General features: G+C 39.5%; 1 protein-coding gene across 9 annotated transcripts in view; it reads left to right on the plus strand.

Annotated features, from left to right (window-relative positions):
• TCF4 (transcription factor 4) overlaps nt 1–23,909 on the plus strand; it is a 346,905-nt gene that overhangs the window by 317,207 nt on the left and 5,789 nt on the right. For 6 of the 9 annotated variants that reach the window (XM_019531761.1, XM_019531758.1, XM_019531757.1 and 3 more), the window contains 3 exons: nt 16,856–16,991; nt 18,906–19,068; nt 21,902–22,131. In XM_019531761.1, coding sequence (XP_019387306.1) covers nt 16,856–16,991; nt 18,906–19,068; nt 21,902–22,131 — 529 coding nt within the window. The remainder of the gene's footprint in view (nt 1–16,855; nt 16,992–18,905; nt 19,069–21,901; nt 22,132–23,909) is intronic. The other 3 variants (XM_019531760.1, XM_019531759.1, XM_019531764.1) reach the window with 1 other exon arrangement.

A 23,909-nucleotide genomic window follows, 5' to 3' on the forward strand; every position in this document is an offset into this window, starting at 1 on the left:
ACATGTGCAATTAATTCAAAGCAATAAACTGGGTGCGGCATCTACACGTGTGCCTGGGAGAGCAGCAGTTTGAGCTGGGGTGGAGCAGTTTATGGCAGGACCAACACAGGGAGTCAGCCCCGGGTTCCTATGGGAGCAGAGGATCTGGCTGGGACATGAGAGTGCTGGAAGTCTGGAGCCATGTGGCTAGTTGGCAGGCAGGAGACTGGCCCCCTGCAGGCTTGGTTGACTGGGTGTAATTACACCTCCGGCAGCATCTACATGTGTGTTTAATCACAATTAATTACCCCACCATAAGTACTATCTTATGGTGGCATTAGTTTACCACAGCCTAATACCTTTTCATGTCTAGACAGTGACGTTTCACTCCGCAGCTAATTAAATCTACTGTGCCATTAAGTGCACATGTAGTCACAGTTACTGTGCTTTAAAAAATATAAATACAGAAATATGTTCTACGGGTGTAAAATTGAACAATTTTTTTTGCGGGGGGGGGAAGAAATATATCTTGTTCTATATAGTTTTTCTTGCTTCACAGTTTCCTTGGAAGTTTGTGGTATTAGGTGTTATCCACCAGTGGACAAGGTAGACCACTGCTCCATTTCACTATGCAAGGCCTATGTTCCAATACAGTGAATACAGACAATCCCAAAGTAGAGGACATTAGAGGTGACTGCCTTTCTGATATTTCTCTGGGGACCCTGGCACACATTCATTCAATGGTGTGTTAGGATCTAATCCCCAAACCCAACAATCACACCTCCACTCATGATCCTGGGCTCTTTGTACTGGCAAGTTGAAAGCTGGGTGCTTGTGGCCCAGCGTGAGCTAGTGTGGTCCAGTACCTGGGACTGACGATCATCTGATGATCAGTTTGAGCCCTAGAACTGTACCTGGGGTCGTCTGAGAGTCCTATGCACCAGGACATCAGAAAACCTTGTGTGCAGCCCAATTTCATCTGCAGTTTTGTGAAGTCCCAGCACAACAGGATACAGGAGGTTCCCTGGTCCCAGGATTCTTGTGTGCTGGGGATGTCCAAAAAACACATGTGCAGCTGGACTGCACAGGCAGTTTTTAAAGATCTCAGTGCACAGGAACCCGGGTTCAAGGAAACTCTCCCTCATCTCTGGGTCCCAATGGCTGAGATGTATCAAATGCCTTCTCTACAGCTCCATGGGAGCTGCTGGACTAGGAAGTTAACCTGCTGGGTCCCTGTGACCTGGCACCTCAGCTGAGCTAATAAACTTCCCTTGACTCAGGATCCTGCAAACAGCAGGGCTGCACTATGAGGTTGTTGGCCTTGTGCCATGGGAGAGCTATTAGCCAGACCCTAGCACCAGGCTGCATGGCAAGAACCCTACCACACATTGAGTTTAAGGCTTAATGGAAATCAGCCACCAAAAATTACATGTATTTTGCAGAATATTTTTTGTGGGAGACTTCCTATTCTGTTTTGCTTTTAGTTGCCTAAACATGTAACAGACTTGGCTTGATGGTTTGATGATGTTCAGGATACCTTGGTGAGGGTCACCTTCTCCTTTCCTCCTTTTTAGGTTGTTACATACTTAATTTTATGTATTTACCAGCTTGCTGGAACATGAAAAGCTGAGGCAAATCAGGCTACATAGGCATTAAAGATCCTTTATCTCTTTTTGTTGGAGAAGGGGCTTGTCTTGCTCCTTGCAGGTGTGTCCCCATGAGCATGCAGATGAGGTTTGTGGCAGCACAGGCCTGTCTGTTGCATCTCAAACCACCTGCGCTGCACGTGCAGGCATTCATTGTGCTGTTAATTTGCAGCACGGTGGGGGTTTTTGACACAGGGAGATCCTGGTGTCAAAAAACTCACACCAGAAAGAAGTGGGGTGGTGCACATTACAGCAGCATGTGCTGCCTGAAACTGGAGCCTGGGCAGCCAGAGCCAAGCTCCAGCTGCTGACCAGCCTGGGTTGCCGTTGCTGGAGCCCAGGGAGGCCCTTAGGACTCCAGGTAAAGTTGCTAGGGCCAGCCCAGGTGCCATCCCCAGCCTCCCTTAGCCCACCTGGGGCAACTTACCACGTGCCAGAGCGCACGTGCAGAGGTGTCCCCTGAGGACAACTATCAGTGGCACAAATATGTGCTGCTGCTAGATGTCCCTGGGGAATACACATTCCCACCCATGGGAACATGCCCTGTGTCTGTGACCAACTAAATGCCCTCTGATTCACTGACCGTAACTATAGTGCAGTGTGCTATATTACATTTGTTTGTATGGAAGCTGGAAGTCCTGTACTGAAGAAGTGCTCCATATCCTTGTAAGTTGTTATTGCTGCTCAACATTAAGTTCTTGTTAAAATCAACCAAAAGCTAAAAATCACAGGTTACAGGTGAAAAGTAAAACTGGGCCAGTACCTTTACATATTTAAAAACCAAAGGTAAATGCTGAGTGGAAATAATCCTTTATTTTCCAAAAGGTAGAAAGATGCGTTTCAACTTCTCAACTAAACCCATCTCCCTTCCCCCTTCCAATAAAATTAGCATGAACCAGACATTGTTTTGCTCTCTGTGGCAGTTGCTGAGAATTCACAAAAGGAAATTCTAGATTGTAATTTAGCTTGGCCTCAGGTAATGTGTTAAATACACTTGGGATACATATAATCTAAGATTTTAGTTTGTACAAAGCTATTCCCCCCCCCCAATGTTTAAACAATACTGCTTTTAATGAAGAAATCTGGCTTTATTAAAAGCCAGATCTGTGACTTACAACTGTTTCTGCATATCTGCTCTCAATCAAGAGAAAAGAGTTTAATTTTCGTAGCTTTGTTCGCTTTGCATATGTTAAACTGATACAACATGCACCCAGGGCATCACTTCAGAGACAGTTTGTTCCATAAATATGTAGTCCTCTCTTAAATACCAGATGTAGGTGAAGTTAAATTTAAACAAAAAATAACAACAATAAAAAATTAAAATCTTCATACAAGGCTTTGTAGAAATATTTGACCGCTCAATTTCTCCTCTTCTGTGACTGTCTTACGAAAGAGTAGGCACTCTACCTGTGCTTCCCAGAAGTTCAGTTTGATTATGAAATACTTAGAGGTGTGGGACTTACCTCTGTTGGACCATTTACATACTGTTTTCTAAACTTTGGAAGAGGAGCTTACTATCAAAGCCCATTGATTAAGACCACTCAAATAAAAGATACACCATTTGACAGCATGGCTAGCTTGAAAAACAAGAAAAGGGAAAATCTCTTTCTCACTGTCCACGTTTAACTTTCTGAAAAACTAGTCCACTAGTTCACAATCAGCATTACTCACTGTCTGAAACTGTGACTTGTGTGAAAGAGTCAGTCCTGATCATTACTTTGGAAAACTGGTATGAATTTTGAAGTAAAAACATAAGAACAAAGGAAATAGTTTTTGAGTAGAGTCAGTCTTAAGTTAGCCTTTGACCATTTGATACATTCCACGCTGAAAAGGAAGTTGAAGGGGGGAAAATTAAAAAAAAAAAATCAAGGAGGATACTGGTAATGTTTTCCACATTTGAATGTTAATACATGAAACAGGCTATAAAACTTCGGCCAGCTGCAGTAAATAAAGTAGCAGTGGGAGGTATGGACCGGAAACGTGTACAGAATGTGCTGGTGGAAGTTTCTTTGCCCACTGTACACCTTCATTTGTTGGTTTCAGACTAGAATATGCTAAAGTAATTTGAGACTTAGTCCAAAGTTTCTGCTGGTTTCCAGCAGGTCTTCTTTATCAAATATTCCTCCCAATTCTCCAGTACGCAGGGCATAGCTGAAACTTTTTCCCCCGGCAAAAATAATACAAGGCGGGGTCAGATTCTGGTGTCTGATACAGTGAGGCAAGTTCTTTGATTTTAATGGCATTACTCCAGATTTACAGCAGTGTAGCTGAAAGCAAAAATTCACTACACCGGGGTTAATTATTCACGAAACAGAAGTGAAAATTCTGTCTTCTTATTTCAGTTTGTTACTGTGGCCTAGTTGAACAAAGTGCTTAAACACAAACCTAACTTTAAGCCCGTGCCTTGTTACCCTGCAATTTGCAGCATTTCATGGTGAAATTTCTGATTTTAGTGAAATGGTATGCATTAATTAACTCTATGCTTAGATATGGCATACATTGTTATACATCAAGATAATAGTTCATGAATAATAATTCATTTTGGGGGACCAGCTTCTTGCTCCCCTCTTCCTAATCTCATTTATACTAAAAGTCAGGACTAAAAGTCTGGAAAGCTGCTGGGTTCTGCTGCTGTTTTAATTTAGTGAGCAACTTAGGATAAGTTCCTTAGGCCTAGATCCACAGAGAGGTATTAGGAGATACAGTTATCAGAGTTGGCATCAACAATTTAGACCGCAAGACGTACACCAAAAAGCATGGCTGTGCCCTACACATACCAGGCTATAGGAGTGAGGCCTCAACCAGTCTTGAGCACGCTAGACATATCCCTCCACGAGAACTTCATGGCCTCATTTCTAGATTTGGTACATGTGGCGTGGGAATGGGTGGGTGGAGCTGTCTTTATTGGTCGCGTCCTCAAGAGCAATTCAAACTGGTAAAGATGTGTAGGTGCCTCAGAATGGAGGTCATAGCAGGGTCCTGTTAGTAGCATAATGAACAGTGTGTAACAAGGGCAATAGCCCTTGGTGTCCACTTAGGGGGAGCACATGAATGGCAACTACTGCCACTGCTGTCCAGGTGCAGACCTTGGCCAGTACACCTCTGGTATTATTGTCTGAAGCCACTGGCAATGTTAAAGATAGGGTGTACCTTAGTCATTGCACTTCCCTGGGACTCTGAGATCTTACTGTGGGCTTGAGGGACAATGCCTTCTCCTTGGGATTTATACACCTGAACCCATGTCTATATTTGCCCTTTCTGTCAAACACTGAGCATGGGTCAGTTCCGTCTTTTAAAAGGCAGTGGCACTAGTGTTGCCCACTTTCCATCAAATAGCTCAGTGGTTAGAGCTCTCTTCCTGGATGTGGAAGTCCCAGATTTAGTTCTTTTTTAAAAACCCACGCTACCGTCCTCCAAGGAGAGTGCCATAAACTGGCTAGAGGCTATTCTAGACTGGAGATGGATTCTCTGACTCCCTTTAATTTGCACAGAATACTTCATTCACTGGGCAGAGGAAGAGCATAAGTAAGAAAAAGCATGACTCTGCAGCCTAATGGGTGGGGGGAACCCTGGGTTTCAGTCCCTGCTGTAATAAAGACCTTGACTCTACATAAGGCCGTAAGATATCACCCACAAATGTCCTTGCCTCTCAATCCTACAAACACTTACACATGCTTAACTATAGTCCCATGAGTAATCCCATTGGAACTATTTGTGGAACTAAAATTAAGCACATGTGTAAGCATTTGCAGGATTGGAACCATAATTAAAGGTAACTTCCATTACTTTAGCTTGCCAAGCATATACAAAACAACTTGGTCTACCCATGAAGAGTTTAGTTTGTTCTCATCTGTTAAGCACACGGTGTTGTTAAAAAATAAATGTTAGCTGGAAGTAACATTTTGGTGAGAGCATACAAATTAAGAAGGTAAGGTTTTCATTCTCAGAATGGTTTGCAATACTTATGTCCCAGTAACAGCCATTGTGCTAATAGCAAAAGTTAGAATAATCCAAGTCAAGATACAAACTCTGAATTTGGTTTGTTTGCCTTGTATCTCCCTCCTCCCCCAACATGAACTTGAGCTAAACCTACCTTATCTGCTTCAGTTGTGAATTTCCAGGCTTTTGGTAGTTTATGTCATTGTAAACAAGATGTACGTTGTAGGGCTTGTAATAACATTTTAAATAAAATTTTGTAAAATGGCATTTATATGCTAACTTTTACACCAGCATCATAAAGGGACACATTCCTTTTGTAGCAGTTTATGAATAGGTTGTTTAGAACCATTTTATAACATAAACTGGTATAAATTTGTTTTTAAGAACTGTTTAGAAGTCCATCACCTGCTTGGATGTTTCATATGAAGGCTAATAGAAAGGAAGGATGTTCATGTCTGAATGTGTGTGCATGTGCATCTACTTTTTATATATGTGTAGATATATATTTTGCAGCCACATTAAAGTCTGGAATTTTCCACACCTAGGAACTAAAGTAATAACTCATAAAGTAATCCATTATGTCATTAATAGAGAAATAAAAAGAAGTTACTTCGAAGTAGGATTTGGATCTTGCTATTTTGGAGTCTGCTAAATAACTCTGACTGCCATGGTTAATTTCTTATCAATGTGGTCATAAAAAAAATCAAAGCTATATACATTGAGAAAACTGGACAAAACATCTTAATTGGACTGAAAACTTGCAGAACAAGATGCGGTATAACACTTTTATGTAACATTTTGGTTCTGCCTAATTGGTGACAGTCCTAATTTCATGTGTGTATATAGCTTTTATCATATTTTTAAAATCATTTTGAACTATAGAGTTGATTTTAACCAGAAGAAAATCCATTAACTGTTACTTTAAATGACATCCTTTTTGAACAGCATTGCCCTGACACAATGACTTCATTCATTTTAAACTAGTTAATTAGGTATATTGTTAAAATCATAGTATTTGGTTTCCAAGTTTTAATTTAGCATTCGCTTGCTCCCTGGTTTCCACACATGGACGGATCTATTGTGAAGCTGTGTGTGTGTGAAAGTTATTGAAGAGTGGTAGTCTCTGGGTAATGTTCCTCTGAGCTGCCCTGATTTTTGTTTCCCCTGTAGTCTAGATGAGAAACAGCTGGCTTTTGTTTAAAAAGCTGTTTTGTGAAATGTCTGAATCTTGAGGTGTAGAGCTGAGGTCACCATTAAAGCAGGTGCTTGAGAACAAGTGGGGAAGAAAGCAGCAGAGATTGATTTGGCCACATATTCTTTTGAGTGACATTTCCTATTAATCTGGAATATGGTATCTAAAAACATATTCCAAGATTGCGTGGTTGTTTACTGTGTTGTATTTCCTCTGGCTCTTCATTAGCAGCTAAATTTAGGAGAGTTAATATTCCTAATCCCAGAGCTTTAGAGGCCTTTATATCTCTGGATTTAGCCAATACTTAAATGAATAATCATCTCTGTAGGAAAGAAATCATAAGGATTATTTCACTGACTTTAATGGCCATGGCAACCCATTTCTCTGCATAGTAGGTTTCAACTGGTCGATTTCCTTTCAAAATACTTCTGATTGTCTCACCTGGTGTGAAAGCAATGCTGTTTAAGTGTGGAGCACCAGAACATTGAATAAATGCTCACTACGTACTTCCAGTGGAACACTTGTGGTTTGCTCTGTCCCTATTCATAAAATCCGCACACAAAGCAAAAAGCTAAAACATATAGAATCACTGACGAGTTGTGCGCTTCAGGTGTCTATAGACAGAAAGAATAAAAGAAATGCATCTCTTCTCTTTAGAATCGCAGATTAGTGGCAGCTGTTTGTCCAGTAGGGAATGAAGATTAAATTGTAATTTTTGCAGCCCTAGAAGAAAATTTGCTTAGGAAGTTGGCTTTTCACTTCAAGTCGATATGCAATGCCAAATAAAACTTCCTTTTGCAGAGCTCATGTGTTAGAGTCGTGCAATGTTGTGATTCCCTCAGAAATGCTGGATTACCCAAATTTACTTCCATTAAATAGAACAGAAAGAGTATAGAGAAATAAATGGAGCACTGCCATACAGCATTCTCTCATACAGTTCATAACATGAAAGCCACTGGTTCATTTAGCCAATCTCCCTGCCTCTACTTAAGACGTGGCACTCTTTTTATTTTTTTTTTTACACGGACCTTCAGCTTTGCCACTTTCGGCTGTATCTAAATGGATTTTGCATATGACTTGCTTGCAAATACATTTTCATTAGATTTTTGGAAAGCTGCTTAGTGCTCTGTGGTACTATTTCTGTGTTTTAAAAAATGGTTGAACTTTGCTATTTTTCCTGATTTAATGCCACTCTTAATGTCTATTTTTTTATTAAATCCTTTTTTTTGCTTTTGATCTTATTTATAGCTGAGCCACTGGTCATATGGAAACTATTATTGTATAGCTTTGAGATGAAAGACTTCAGTGCGGTTAAATAAGAGTGAATAATTTGGACCAATAATACACACATACAGTGCAAGACCATTTGTGTCAAAGTGCCCTGTGTTGTTCCCTTTGTAACATAGCAGTTGAGGTTTATAAGGGCTTTATACAAATCTGCTTTCTGTCAGACTTATAAATTTTGACAATATTGAACACATGTTAACATGCATCACCTTACAACTTGCTTGCCACATGTTTTTATTTATCTAATTGGATAACACAAGGTCATCGTTTTTTAAAGGTACAAAGCAAGTTGCTTGTTGGGTTCATCGGTTACCTCAGCAGGTTTTGCTAATCTCCTCCTAATTGTGACATGGGACTATAATACAAAAAGGAAATATTCTAGTAGACTTTCCTGAATCTGTAAGCATTAGCACTTTTTAGTATTCCCTTTCCAGTTCTGTTTTAGAGAAAAAAAAAATCTGAAATTGTCTCTACGCCATGTATTAATAAAAATGTGTGTGAAGGTTCCCATTCAGTATGCAAAGAGTTAACTATAAGCAAAGAGATACAATGCTCATAACTTTATATGAGACTTTCCCCCATTTTACAGCTCTTTTCTGCTGCCTGCAGTTCATAAATTTCAAATGCCCATGTACAATCAATAAAAGTAACATTCATATAACTTTGTTTTAAAAAATTATTTTGGAGTTAAATAGGGTTTTTTTCACTTTGGAAGAAATAAGTTTCTTTTTTCTTTTGATATGACAGAGATATTGGCAGGATAATTGAAACTGAAATCTAGCACTCTTGGACTGTCAGGTATAATTGATATTTCATGGGGAGATTACAATTCAAAGACACCAAAACAGTTTTCTGTGTCAATGGGTGTCTAATTACAGTGTGAACACATCAACTCTTCTCTTTGTGTTTACTGAAAAACAAGTATCTATCCAATCTATGTCTATATTCACACGCAAGTTTGTGTGTGCATATATACATGCAAAAATAAATATATATGCAGTGGAATGGAAACATCATTTCCCCGTTCTTCTTTTCCCTGTATTTAGTTGTATATCCAAGTGTCAGATCTTGATCATTCAGTTTAGTTCAGATAATTGTATCTCAAAAATCAGTATATCAGAAGAAGCTCCCAAAGGGATTACTTGTATGCAACAGGAAATATATGAAAGTATCTTTTGTGAACAGTTCCCTAATTAATAGCACTCTCCTGGAGGTGAAGCGAGGGGTTACATTTTAGTTCCAGGGCCTGTCGTGTGTTACAGCAACACTTTTAGAATGATTGCAGTCATGGAGGAGTAGCTTGGGCCAAAAGCCTGTTTTGGAGACCCATATCTCCAGAGATAGTATTAACAAGGATTGAATAACTGCCAAATGAAATGTAATACATTTGCACAGCCATGAAATAGGCCTCTTAAACACAGCAGAATAATTACTTTCAAAACGCTTCCTGGGAACAAGAAATGTGAAAATAGTAACTGCTTTTTTGTTGTTTGTTGATAGCTGCAGGATAGGTACAATGGACCACATTGCTCCATCCTCTTTTAAGCAGGGCCCTTTCAAGCCAATGGGGGTTCTGCTTACAAACCGATAGCAAGATATGGCCCAGTGATATTTACCACTCTGCACTAAACATGCTGTGTAAACAAAATACAAAGGAAAGCAGAGACTTGCTAAAGGCATCGAGTTGAAAGTGCCACTATTTGAAATCTGTGAAGGATGGGATGGGATGGAACAATTGTTGAATTCAGTGAACTAGTTAGACATCGTGGCCTTTGCCCTGAGGTCAGTGAACCATAATTATAATTTTTCAACTATCCGGAAAATTGAGAGAGCATGAGTGCAATGGTTTCTCTTGGCAGATTTCAGAGGATAGCATGTTTTTTATAATCAAAGGGTGAAGCATATAATGTATGCATCAGAAGATTTGGAGTGAACCTTTTCCTTTAATCAAATTTTATTTTTCCAAGCTGAATAAAATTTCAGACATTTTCTCATTTCTGTAACAGAAAACAAAATGTTCATTTATTAAAAAAATTGAGAAGACACAAAATGTCTTTTTTGCTCGTTTATTCCAGTTTAGATAAATGAACATCTAAATGTAGAAGATGCTTCTGTTCTAAATCTATTATAAAAAATTAGTTGGGCTCTTTAGAGTATTTGGTTGCCTTAGAAAACGTGGCAATCCGTGTTTCATACTATTTTTCAAATGAACGTTTGAAAATCCTAGCTTCAGGTCTTCAAACTGCAATAATAATGCTGCATATGCCTATCTACATTACCGTATAAGTGTATGGAATCAGTCAGTAACTTGACAGTATCAGTCAATAACTATTCAGGTATTATACAGTATATACAGGTTCCACAAAACTTAAATAAATAATCTGAAAAATTTCGGAGAAGTACTTGAATGTTTTGATACTGTATGTAAACATTCAGATGAAAAAACTGTGAGAAGAGCAGATATCGTTTTATTTCAACTCACACGTTTAAAAATTCAGGAAAGACCAACACAAAAATTAACCCAGATGTCTGTGTATCCAGGTTAGTTTGTTCTACCTGCAGCATAATAATTCTGCAGCATAATAATTGGGTATATCTACATGTGCTCTCTAATGCTCTGTTGCCTATTTTACTGTGCATTTAAGCATTGTATAAACCATGAAAATATGCTAATGCTCAGTAAAATAGGCTGCTGTACATTAAGCATCACTTAAAAAGCATGCATTTTCGCCACTGCGTTAGGGAAACCTAATGCATGTTTATTTAGTGTCTCACTTGCAGGTATCTTGAATTTAAGGTGCATTCGGAAAAGCTCATTAATGCACATGTAGACATTCCCACTGACTGTCTTCAAGGAGTTCAAAAATAAAAAGGTTGAGCGCTCTAATTTTGATCCCTACTTGCTCCCAGACTTCTGGGACTAAACTTCACTTGTATTTATACCTGGGAGCCTAAGTAATACAAGATAAGGACTTCCCACTTCTCCTTTTACTGAAAAATATCAAAGAGATCAGATCTTTTTGTTGTTGTTGTTCTGTTTCCATAAAGGAAATACTCACAAACAGTTGCATAAGTACAGTGAAGTCCATATACACCTTTAACACAATATGTGTTTATGCAGGGGAGGGGGCCTGTGCATGTCTGTTTGTATGTTTAAGCTGCTGAATGTCGAAGTCCTGGGTTATTTGAAGTGAAGGCAGTGAATGAAATAGAACTTCGAAGTGAGAACCGTTTTCTAAAGGTAAAAGTTATTTATAGATCTGCATGCCTAGGTTAGGGGAATGATTCACATCATCACTCTATCTGGGGGGGGAACTATTGGTTATATTACACACAAAATGTAAATAATACTTGTTGGTCCATGAAAACGGGTAGAGTACGCACCATTTTTGGATTCTGTATTTTCTTGTGAGGGTACTTGCCTAGCATTCGTAAGTGATGCTCGCAACAGTCCCAGGTAACTAGGAAGTACCTCATGAGGAAGGATGATTTGCAGTCTTTATTTTAATTATCCATATCACTATCATTATTGTAATCCAGTCTAAGTAGGGTGACCTTGGAAGTCACCTCCATTTGTAGCTAGTACCTACCTCAATAGCTTTTCTTCTTAGTAGGGATTCAATATGTTCTTTCAGGATTCAATTGAAGCATTTTTCGTGAGATTTAAGGACCTATGTGGGATTGATCTGAATCTCAGAAGACAATGATTACTTCCTTTTCTTCCCTGGCTCTAGTGACTAGCAGTTGTGTTTTGAGTTTACAACTGTTAAACTGTCTGTAGGCTGATGGTGCAATGTTTTCAGCAGAATGCATTTGCCTGTTTATCTATGCAGATGTTTAGCATGGTAAGGTTTTATAAATAGTTAACATTTACCTTGTTTATATGCACCCATATGCCATTGCACAATCATATATATCAGTAAACTATTCTGTCCATAAATAACATTTTTGAAAGCATGAAAGAAATTTTGGAGCTTAAATCAATGGGACCATAGGCTCCTGAGTACTTAAATCATTTCTGAAAATGAGATTAGGCTCCTGTAACTTTTACTTTCCAAGGGGAGGGGCTGTATAGTCCTATACACATGCTAATACAACCAGTCCCTAGGGGTGTGCAAAACGAGCCGTATTTGATTTGGATTCAGCCCAAATTGGGGACAGTTATTCGATTAGTTGATTTGGATCACTGTCCTGATTCAATTAGGCCAAATCCAAATCTAAAGATTTGATGCTGATTCAGAGAATCAGCAATTCAGCCATAAACACAGCTTTAAATGTTTTTTCTACTTACCTCGAGGTCCCAGGCATGGTTCATGAAAGCTGCCATGGTGATGCAGATGGAGCATCCCACAGGAGCTTGGGGCCGGGGGGGGGGGCCTCCATGTGGTCAATGGGGAACCCAGAAGTGGACAGGAAATACTTCTGGTTCACTTCCTGATCTGTCACCAAGTGCACGGGGGACCCCCCCAACCCCCTAGCTTAGCGATCAGCTGCAGAGGGACCCTTGGTGCCCCCCCAGACCCAGGAGGTACTAGTTACCAAGCTGGGGAGGTGGCGGGGGAGTCCCCCGCATGCTCCCTGGTGGACCCGGAAGTGGACTGGAAGTACTTCTTGTCCACTTCCCGGTCTGCTGCTGAGCACACTGGGGACCCCCTCTGCACTCCCATGAGATGCTCCATCCACCCCGGTATCTCGACATTCACGAGCCTCCTGCTACCTTGAGGTACGTAGAAAAAACCTTTAAAGCTGTATGTCCAAATCATCAAATCTTTCCTAATCAGTTTGGAGGGTTCTGATTCAATTCAGAGAGATTATAGGGTCTCCTGGTTCAATTGGATTCAGAGATTCAGACATGAAATCAGGCTGAATTCCTGCTGAACCTAATCAGAGACCAAAGCTTTGCACAACCCTACCAGTCCCACATCCCACAAAGCAAAGCTTTATAAATTCCAGAACAGCAGGTAATTGAACAAGAAGAGACATCTCTTATGTAAGAAAATATGGTAGACACGAAGGCTGCAGAAAAGTTTACTCATAATATTTTATGTTCCCCTCCATTATCCTTTCCTCCTCCTGGTATGCTTTTTGGGGATTAGTCTTGGATGCTGCTGAAATTAATTTGTACTATTCTTGTTTATCATTTACATAACAGTGGTGCCTAAGTTAGCAGAAAAGTTGAAGACAACTTCTGGCCTCATATACTTTTTAAGTAAACAAATGCAGATGGGGAAAAAAAGGGAAGTGTTAAAAGGGAGTAATACAGTAGTGTTATATACAAGATGCAAGAGTTCAGTAGGCAGTCGTGCCACACATGAGTTCTGCACCCTCCCTGACGTGCTATTCTGATCCTCTTCTTCTGCACATCCTGCTGCTGTGCTTTCTGCCCCCTACTCTGTGCTCCCTACTTAATTTCCTCCTCATCTTTGTGCCTTGCCCTGTGCCTTTTACCTGATCTCCTGCTCTTTCTGCTACCTACCCTATATGCTTCCGTCCAGCCTGTCCCCTCCTTAATGTGCCACTTGCCACACACAGAGGTTGCCCATGCTACTTGTAGCACTCATGCCACAGGTTGGCCACTCCTACATTAGTTTATGGGTTTCCTTAATTATTTTTTGAGTTGTCTAGGGTTTGTAAACCCATGGTACAAAGCATGTTAACAGTTTGAAGAAGGGGAAGCATTCTAGGTGAGGGAAAGGCACATGAAAAAGTTGTTGAAAGCAGGAGAGATGATGCCAAGTCAGTGCTTAAATAGTTACTTAGGTTGGAAAGACTAAACAGAGAAGCTAAAGGAGAAGATATGATGAACAAGTCACTCAACAAATTATTCTAAGAGATGCATTCAAAATAGCCTGAGGAGTCCTTATGCAATGTCTCTTGGTTCTTCCAGGAGTCCAAACCAGTGGTTCTCAACCTTTGAGAACCCTCTTGGAAAATGCCACCTTTTAGCTTTCCCTCATTTCTTTACTATGGAAAAATAAGAACAAGACTTCTGTTGCAAAGAACTCACAAAGACCACAACAAGTCAGAATGTTTTTGATGCCATGGCTTTCTGTCTGAAGTATCTGGGTTTATCTTGTGAGGCTTTGCATACCTAACAGGGCTAATATTGTGCGGCACGCTTACAAGGATCTTGCAGTGCCTCAGGATGTCACAACACCCTTGTTGAGAATCACTCTATTGTGCCCTGGAAGCAAACCATCTGAAATAAGTTTAAGACTAGTAATTAAATAGCCAACAAGGGTGTGCAAATAGACTGTCACAAGGTCAGTGAAGTATAATCAGTGCTCTTGGGTCAGACTCAGTTTTGTCATTGAGGTTGATGAATGATTTTTTTTTGAATGATGAAGTTCATAGAAGTTGATGAATGATTTTTTGTGTGTACCTTGATGCCTTAATGTTCTGCACTTGGCAATATGCAGACAGATCTTCTGGACTGCTCCTTGTATGAGATGGGTGGGAGGGGAGGCACATTTTGTGAGAAGAACGATAGTTCAGAATAGTGCATTAGAAGATGATAAAACTAGGTTTTCCCCCAATTTATGCTATTGGGGTGGATGTTTTCACTGCACAAGCCTAAAATGTGCAGTTACAACAGGCTTTTATAATCTCAACAAATAAGCTTGCCAATGTTGTGGTTCGTAAAAGGAAATGTGAATAGACAAATTTTCCCATTCATTTATGAGCAAAGTTTTGCACTTACATCCCAAATCTCTTATGAATCTGAAGAAAGAGAAGGCATCTTAGATATTTCTTAGTAGTTATTGCAGCTGGTATTTTAAAATAAAATAGCTTTTGTCAACAGTTTCCTTTTATTTATCTGGATTCAGAATTTCAACAAAAAAGTTTCATCAGCATTGAACTTTTTATATGATAAAACACAAGCATTCCCATCAGAGAGCTCAGTCAGGTGTGGCAGTCAGAATCAGAATCAGCCTTGTCCATCATAATTTGGAGTATTATTGTTAATACAATTTGGCCTGAAAGTGGTAAAGATTTTGAAGAGGATGATATATTTGCTGCGATGCACCTATATATTTGAGTTACTCACAAGAGGTCTACTTAAACATCATTTGCTGGTTTCCATTGGAAATGTGATCGTCTGGAATAAAATGAAACAAACGTTTCGTTTTGTTCCACCTCAGGATTACCACACACATTTCTTTTTGTCTGGCCATAAAAAGTATGTTCAGCTGCAATATTTTCCTTCCACTGGTATAACGTTAATAAAGAGCTTGTTCATGTCAGGAAAATATCAGTGATTTCATTAAAACTTCACACTAATCATTTAGATTATTGAAGCCTCCAAGGGTTTACATGGTAAGCTCTTTATGTCAAGGTGAAACTTTATCCTTCCACACCCCACAGAGGCACTTTCTTCTTTCTTTGTGCAACCAAATATATTAGGAAATGTAACAGTTTTCCAAAGCCTTTTGTAAAGATGTCAATTTTTTTAAAAATTAAAATGTTTCAAAACAGTTTTCTGCTCTGCTGTTTTATACTTACTTCTGTATCTTCGTTTTGTCTGATAGCAAAAGTGTGGGTTTTTTTTCCCTGAATCCCCTTTGGCAGGATTCCCTTTTATCTTTCTTACTGTGGTCTTGATGTTAACAATTATAGTACATTATCTTGTAATTCTGATTAGAAACATTCCTCAGTCTTTTTATCTGCACAAGTACTGATCCATGGATAATACTCTGAGAATGAAGAGTCACTTAGAGTTCTCTCAGAGCGTATATTCGGTGGAGACACATTTCATTGACGTACTAGACCAGGCTAACACCTGAGAAAATCTAGAATGGAAACTCAAGCTGCACGCAGAAGTGTTTTTTATATGATTCAAGGAATCTTTCAGCTTTGAGGCATGTCTTAAATTAAGAAACCAAAGAGAGCGTTCTCTGTTCCTCCAATGCTTTTCATTAGAAGCTATTTAATATCAAAACATCCATCCACATTTTCTCAGTCTGGAGATAAATAGCCTGTCATTCCTTACATTCGCTTATATTTAATTCTATAGCAATTTTAGCTTATAAAGTGCATCCTTAAGCAATATACATGGAAGATAATAGATGTCTTTCCATTGTGCCTGCACTGTCAGCTAAGATGATGGCATTACTGGAGTGTTTAATAAAACCTTTATTGGTATATTACCCGGAGTCGTGGTGTTGGCAGGAATTTTGCCCCTTTGGATTTCGAACTCTGTGGTTAATGAAATACAGCAAACATTAATTTGGAATGGGCTTTTAGGTTTGGAAAGCCAGGTGACGTTTTATTATATTTGTGCCGAATTGGGGCTGTGTCAGATACTACTGTAGCTTCCACTGTCAGAGGCTTAACTGGCATTATGGAAAAAAAATGGCAGGCCCGAGAATCTTATCCCCTGAAATGAAAGTCGAATGCCAAATTGAAATTCCTGCAGGATTTCCGATAGCAATGGGGGAATTGAGAAGCCCACAATTAAGCATATGGGCATTAAGATAATTGTCAGATCTGTTGGCGGACATGATAGAAGACAGATGGGTACGAATCAGTGCGCTCCACTGCAGCACCCTGGGAGACAATTTGACGTTTTACCTGCCTGAGCTACTCTGCCATATTTGTCACTAAATGTGCTGCACAGCATCTTACTGAGTGTTAAGTGTTTTTGCATATTATGTAGATACGCAGTACATCGGCGCCCTCTAGTGAAGAGCCATGTGGAACCATATTTTTAAATGCCACATTTCTCTTCGTCCTGCCCTTGCTCTTTCATGAACTTGTTGCTTCCATGTTTTTGGTCCTGTAATATTAAACTCTCCAAATCTTCACTTTGCAGGTTGGAGCCCATCGTGAAGATGGTGTCAGTCTGCGTGGCAGCCATTCACTTGTGCCAAATCAGGTTCCAGTTCCCCAGCTGCCAGTTCAATCTGCTACTTCCCCAGATTTAAATCCACCCCAAGATCCATATAGGGGTGAGTATACTGCGATAACCTCAGCAAACTGACATGTGCTTGTCTTAAATGCTTCTTCATAAAATTAAAATTAAAATGTATATGTGTTACAATAATTGGAATTACTGAGTTTACTTGGAACTTGGGTTCATAGTTGTGATTGCTCGCCTATTCCATGAGACCATCACGCAACTTGAGTGGAAGGAGAGAGTCAGGAGTAACTTGACTCTCTTAATAGTTCTTAATAATTCTGACATCCTGTCTAGTATTTTCTAGTCATCACAATTTCAAGCATCAAAGCAATTTAGCTCAGGAGAGCAAGCTCTGGTACCAAGATAACTCAAGAAGCAATATTAAGACTATGGGAAGCCTTTTTGGATGCAGAATGAAAAAGTATAAGCTTAAGGTCCTGCATACACAGTATAAGCTCAAGTTCCATCATACACAGAATTCCCATTGACTAACATTACATATGTGAAGAGGAAATCACCATTATTTTTACTGTATCTCAGTATTTACCGGGCTGTATGACGCTTGTAAGATAAATACATATACCTGCATAATTGTTTCAAAAGACACCTGAAACGAACTGAATCGACAGGACATCCAGATTTTACCTTTATTCCTAGAGACTACTATTTTTACAGTAAAAGTGTGGAAGAAAGAACTCTAAATTTCTTTTATGATGGTTCACCAACTCATTCTTTATGGCTGAGGATTATTTTATTGGAATGGCATAGTAAAGATTTTGAAGAGGAAGGCCATGTGTAGACGAAATGAGAGGCGTGTGCGCACGACACTTGAAAGTAGGCTAAATGCTTTTGCACCACTTAAATGGTGTCAGTGTTTGCACGCCTTGGCGGCGTATTACGCATTAATTCCAACTGTTGTAGGAAATTTGGCAGCATAAAGCACTTTAAATGACTCGGGGCACAGCAAACTAAAACTCCCTACAGCTGTGGAGTGAAGCGCTGGGCTCTGTGTGAGCCTGATCTCCCCCGCCCCCGGAGTCTGCCTGCCTGCCTGAGCTGCTCAGCAACCCGGTGCTTCCCTCCACGGCTGCGGTGCCCCCCGGGACTGCCCAAGCCAGGTGCCTATGAGTGTGTGCCGCCTCGGGGGGCCACTGCTGCTACAGGGGGAAGCACCAGCCCCTCCTGCAGCCCAGGGACTGCTATCCCACCAGCAGCTTTCTCCCCTATCCCCACCAGAAAGGCAGGTAAGTCAGCAGAGTATGTGCACGACATGGGAGTTTAATCAGCCCTAAATTGAAGCAGGGTTTTTTAAAACCCACTGCTTCAATTTAGGGCCCCCGTTTTGTCTACACACACCCAAAGATTACAGTGATTAAAGAAAAGACTAAGAGTTAGGAATTCTAGGCCTTTTTCCACAGCCACCTACCGATTTAAAATGTAAGGCTAAACAAGATCACAGCCTCTTTGCATGTCAGTTTTCCCTTCTGTAAAATGGAAATAATAGTTACCTACTTACAGGTAATTAATCTATAAAGTGCTTTCAGATTTTAGAATAGGCGGTGCTATTGCACTGTATAGTTTTATTATTATATCTCCTTGTGCAAGGAGAAAAGCTCCATATAAAGGGTGCCATATGCACTGGGCTCTTAATCAGAACATGAGGTGTGTCATTTCCATGATTATGCTTTCCATTGCAATTTAGCTGATGCTTTGTGGATGATGAAATTAGCATTTATTCCAAAAACCGTGAAGTAGAATTGTATCTCAATGTCAGTGCTTAAAACCGGTCTCAGCAGCTGCATTCTTGAATCTTCTTTTTGCACCAATCAGCCCAAAACAGTGTCGGTGAGCAGAAAGGACCACAAATCTTACTCTAAGCAACAATGTTAAGAAACACACATACAAATACATTCAAACTTTTCCATAAGCATTGGTAACAGAAACTTAACGTATTTTTCCACAGGCATGCCAACTGGACTGCAAGGGCAGAGTGTGTCTTCAGGTAGCTCCGAAATCAAATCTGATGATGAGGGAGATGAAAACCTCCAGGACACAAAATCTTCTGAGGACAAGAAACTAGAGGATGACAAGAAGGATATCAAATCAATTACTAGGTCAAGATCTAGGTAACAGTATATAATAGTGTCGCTTCATTTAATTCCTTTACTGGATTTTGATGAAGTGAACAGAACAGGAAGAAACACTGAGGTATTTTTTCCTGACAGGCAAAACCACAGCCTAAAAGGAAATGGAAGGATTACTCTGGTAGTACTAATGGTATCATTTGGATACTTGTACTCCAGGACTTCCCCAAATGTCTTTACAATCCCAGAACTGGACACCAATGAAATTATCCCCATTATAAATAATTCTTATTATCCGTCATCTTTCTACACCGCCTTATTAGCTTAGTAGATGATTATCAAATTATAATCCACTGATAATAATTTGCCTTTGCTTAAAATTGGAGTAAAATATTGCTTTTCAGTTTTTAATATGCATCTAAATCTGATCACATTCACATAATAATTTGCCCAACATATTGGACCCCTTTCTTTTACCTTTCATCAGACCAGAGCTTCAGTTTATGTAAAACAATATAATTAAATTACCTCATTTTACTGGCAAAGGATCTAGCCTTTTATCCAGCTTTTAGAAGAAAGAAGTGTTTTATTAACCTTCTAGTTTTAAAAATATCTTACATAAAGAAATATTTCTCCCCTACATGCATTGATAGCCCTTATATGCATGTTTAAATTGGACTGCTACTGGGGCTAACTATTCTTCATCTTCTATATGTAATACTGGAAGGTATAAGTGAAGACATATCCTTGGATTTTATCATCTTGGACTTTGTGTCCTGGCTGAACTTATCTAATGTGCATGGAAGTGCTAAGCATTAGCTATCTAAATGAGGTTTTTCTCCGCAATATTTGCTGGACTGTGAGTTCTACCTTGAGACCTAGTCTATGGATCAAAGGTTAAATTGTCCCTTTAATATCCTATATCAATTCCGTCTCAAGTATGTAACAAAAAGACCAAAAACATTGATATCCAGGTATGCTCCTGGCTTTGTTTTGTTTTTAAAAAACTGAATAAGAGTTTGCCTTGTATCCTTCAAGGCACTGTTGTCTTGGATTATATATGAAAATAGGAAGGCTGTGAGCAAGATCAAATATCAGCCATGTAATAGCAAATAGACATTTTGCTTGGGAGAAAGACTTCAAGATTTCAAGACGTCCTCTCACACAGGCTAATTTCAAAGCAAAAAGAATTATTTACAGGCCTGCTATGGGTGGAGAAAAAAGTCTGATGCTTGAGGATTTATCTCAACAAATAATCTAATTGGGTATATTTAGGTTTTCTCTCAACAAATCTAATTGGGTATATTTGCAAGAGTTTTTTTTTTTTCCTCACACGTTTGATATGGTAAAAAAAAGGCCTTTATGTTGATGCAAGTTAATCTTCTCAGTTCTTGTTAATTGAACAGGTAGGCTATCACTTTTGCATTTTAATATGTGCTTTGGAACTTTTGTAGACTAATATTTTTGTTTTTAAAGAGCTTTACAACTTTAAAGGTTAGTCTTGATATTTAGTTATGCTTCTGAATTTGTCTTGTCTTAGGATTGTTCAAAACAGATCAGTATATTTGTATACCCAAAGCAATTAATATAATGTATTATCAGCAAGTCACTAGAAAATGTGTTCCAGTTTGTCACTAAATGTAAGACAGAGTCAGGTTTTGCTACAGAACATGATTAAAAAATTAAACGTGGGGCTCTATCCAGTCATGAATTATTTCCATGGCTTATTGGCCCATGGAAATTTCATTCCCGCTACTCTCCATTGGCTAAATAGTGGCTGATATGCTTTCGAAAGTAGGCTAATGTGACTTTTCAACTTCCCTTCAGAGAGGTGGTATCAGATCCTGACAAGCGAAGTGCAATGTACTTATATTCATTCCCAGCATCTCAAAAACAGGGCTCTTTCAGCAGGCTAGAATGAAAACTGAAGGAGTCGTAGGGCCCTTCTGACTCAGACGCATTACAGAGACTCCCAAGCCCTATGAGCCCCATTGTGCCACATGAGATTTAATAGTAGCAAGTAAATAAGCCCCACTGATCAATGAGAGAAGAATAAGGAACCTCTGCCTCTGGTTAGCAGAGAAGCCCATTTATAACAAAAGTGCCAGCTATCCAGATTGATGACTCCACAGGATTGTGTAGTAAAAGAGCCAAAATCTGCACGTGCACAAGCCTATTTTGTTTCTACCTTGAAATTTTGTGACAGCTAGTCATTTTGCATGAGCTTCTCAGTCCTCTAGCATACCTATTCTCTTCATTTCCTTCTTGTCTCATACAGAAGGGCTATCTCTTACCTGCTTTTTCCTAGGCTAAAGGGAAATTCACCTGGATAAAACCCATGGTTATAATTTCATATTCATTACTCAAGTTTATTGAATATAGAAAAGTGTCTGGGAAGTTTAATTGATTTAATTTAAAACTGATGTGTTCCCTGTGGGTTGAAAGTGCAGTGTGGAATTTGAAGCTTGTGTAGTTCAAATATAAAATCCATAGGTTCCCAGGATGTGTCCTGCATGCAATGTCACAATACTGACTGTGGTACTGCTTTGTAAAATACGTTATTGAAAAGTACTGTACTTTCTCTTCTTCTAACTAGCAGAACTTCCCACTGTCCTGCTTTAGTTAGATGGCAAATCTTCATTACAGACCAAAGAACTTTAAACAGAGTGATTTTTATGGAGAACTGTTAACATGATCATTGACAAAATTATATATTGTATATAGAGGACCCTCAGAATGAGAGATATAAGTTAGAATTAGGCCAAAAATACTTCCTATGAATTGCATCACTAGCTGAGTTTGAAATCTGTTCAAAATGACTGAATTACTTATTTTCCACACTATTAGAAAATCCTGTGTTCCTTTTATCTCTCAGCAATAATGACGATGAGGACCTTACCCCGGAGCAGAAGGCTGAGAGGGAGAAGGAAAGGAGAATGGCCAATAATGCCCGGGAGCGCCTACGTGTGCGTGACATCAATGAGGCTTTCAAGGAGTTGGGCCGGATGGTGCAACTCCATCTGAAGAGTGACAAGCCCCAGACCAAACTCCTGATCCTACACCAGGCTGTGGCTGTCATTCTCAGCTTAGAACAGCAAGTCAGAGGTGAGTTTTTGGCATCTTTTGCTGCTGTGACAGAGTATACATCCAGTCACCCAACTCCAGGAGGTCTAGGTTAGTTGTAAACTGAGTAGAGTGAACTGTAGCAAGTACTGATGAAAGCAGATTTTTGTGCAGTAAAGCACAGGTAATAGCCTAAGAAAATATCTCAGACATGTCGTATCTGCAGTTCTTAAGAAAACCTTTCTTTTGATTTGCATTAGTTTTAGGGCACTTGGTTTGGAAATGCATACCAGGTAAAGCTAGGAACCTGCTTTTCATCCGTGTCTTTTTTTTGGCAAATCAGTTACAGGGCTGCGTCAGAATAAATGAAAGGAAACAAAAGTAACGTAACCTTTTATCACTAGCCAATCTAAAACTATTGGCTGCTTACAGATGTGGGAAAAAACCCCCCAGTGCTTTAAGCTCAGCGTGCCCCCGCACTGATCGTAGTACGTGCCTAGTAGAGGCATAGTGTTAATTTGACCTGGCTTGCTCAACATCTGTATAGACTGTGCGCTTCAGTGGGGCTTTCTGGTGCTTTTATCTAATGCCTGATTGAATCTATTTTAGATAAAAGTGGCAAAAAGCCTCACTGAAATGTGTGATCTATACAGACACTGGGGAGCCAGGTCAAACTAACACACTTTCTCTTCCGGTAAAATGTTGTTTTGTTTAGTTTTTTTTCATGCCTATCAGCAGCCATTGCAACCAGGTACATTACATTAACAGCGTGAAAATCTGATTTCCAGAGCCAGAAAGCTAAAGCATTTATGAAGCTACCAACTAATCATACAAAAATATTTTGAAACAAAATGTCCAGTATTAAACTATACCATACTGTGTTGTGTGCAGAGATAGGACTGTAAAATGCTTCCTGATGCCTGTAAAAAAAAAAAAAAACAATAGTAATCAATCAGTAAATTGCCATCTGCCCAAAACATTACCAAATCTTGAATTCCTCTAATTTTTTTCTGTCATGTAAAACTAAGCCCGTTTCAAGAGAGTAAATGCTGGTCAAAGCACAGTACCAATCTACAATGCTCAGTGAGACAGATTTTTCTAATGACACACCTCAGGTCACAGCAGTCATCTAGCATCCAATACAGGTTTCATACCTAAGTGTTCACTGGTTTCATAGATCAAGTTCTCTCTGTTACAAAGATAGTCACTAATTGCATGATTTGGATGCAGGTCTGAATCCATATGGGCTTTCAGTCCCACATTGGGCATTCTAGTCTTTGTCACTGTCTGTTTTAAAATGAAGCTAAACTGGTCCTCAGTGAAGAAATACCTTGTAGTTTGAGGAACGCAAGATCTAGTTTAGGCTAAATCCATAAAAAAAACCCCTCTGAGTATTGTCTTGCTTGCCATCCGATGGAATTTACAGCTATGAATTAAATACTCATCTCCCTATACAGTACATCTAAGAATGGCATTCGCAGAAGCCAGAAAATTGAGGTCAGAGTCCAGTAGGCAGTATCAAGGAGGAGGGGGCCATCACTGATATCCACCATGTCATATAAACTAGATATAAACTCCAGCCCCGAGATTTCCCAGATTTATACATGACTGAAGGTGCTAAAGAGTTTAGCAGCATCAGCACTTTGACAGTTTTGCACATTACTGCGGATGAAAAGTTAAAATTTGTCCCGGAGTTTATATACCTAAGACAGGCTAGACAGTAACTGAGTAGGGCTTTGGAGGAGCTCAGTGGCAATTAAGTGCTGGATTTAAGTGTCTAATACAACACTAGATGCCTAAATACCTTTGTCAATCTAATC

Source organism: Crocodylus porosus, unplaced genomic scaffold (assembly GCF_001723895.1).
Source record: "Crocodylus porosus isolate Cpor-Errol unplaced genomic scaffold, CroPor_comp1, whole genome shotgun sequence".
Classification (NCBI taxonomy): Eukaryota; Metazoa; Chordata; order Crocodylia; family Crocodylidae; genus Crocodylus; species Crocodylus porosus.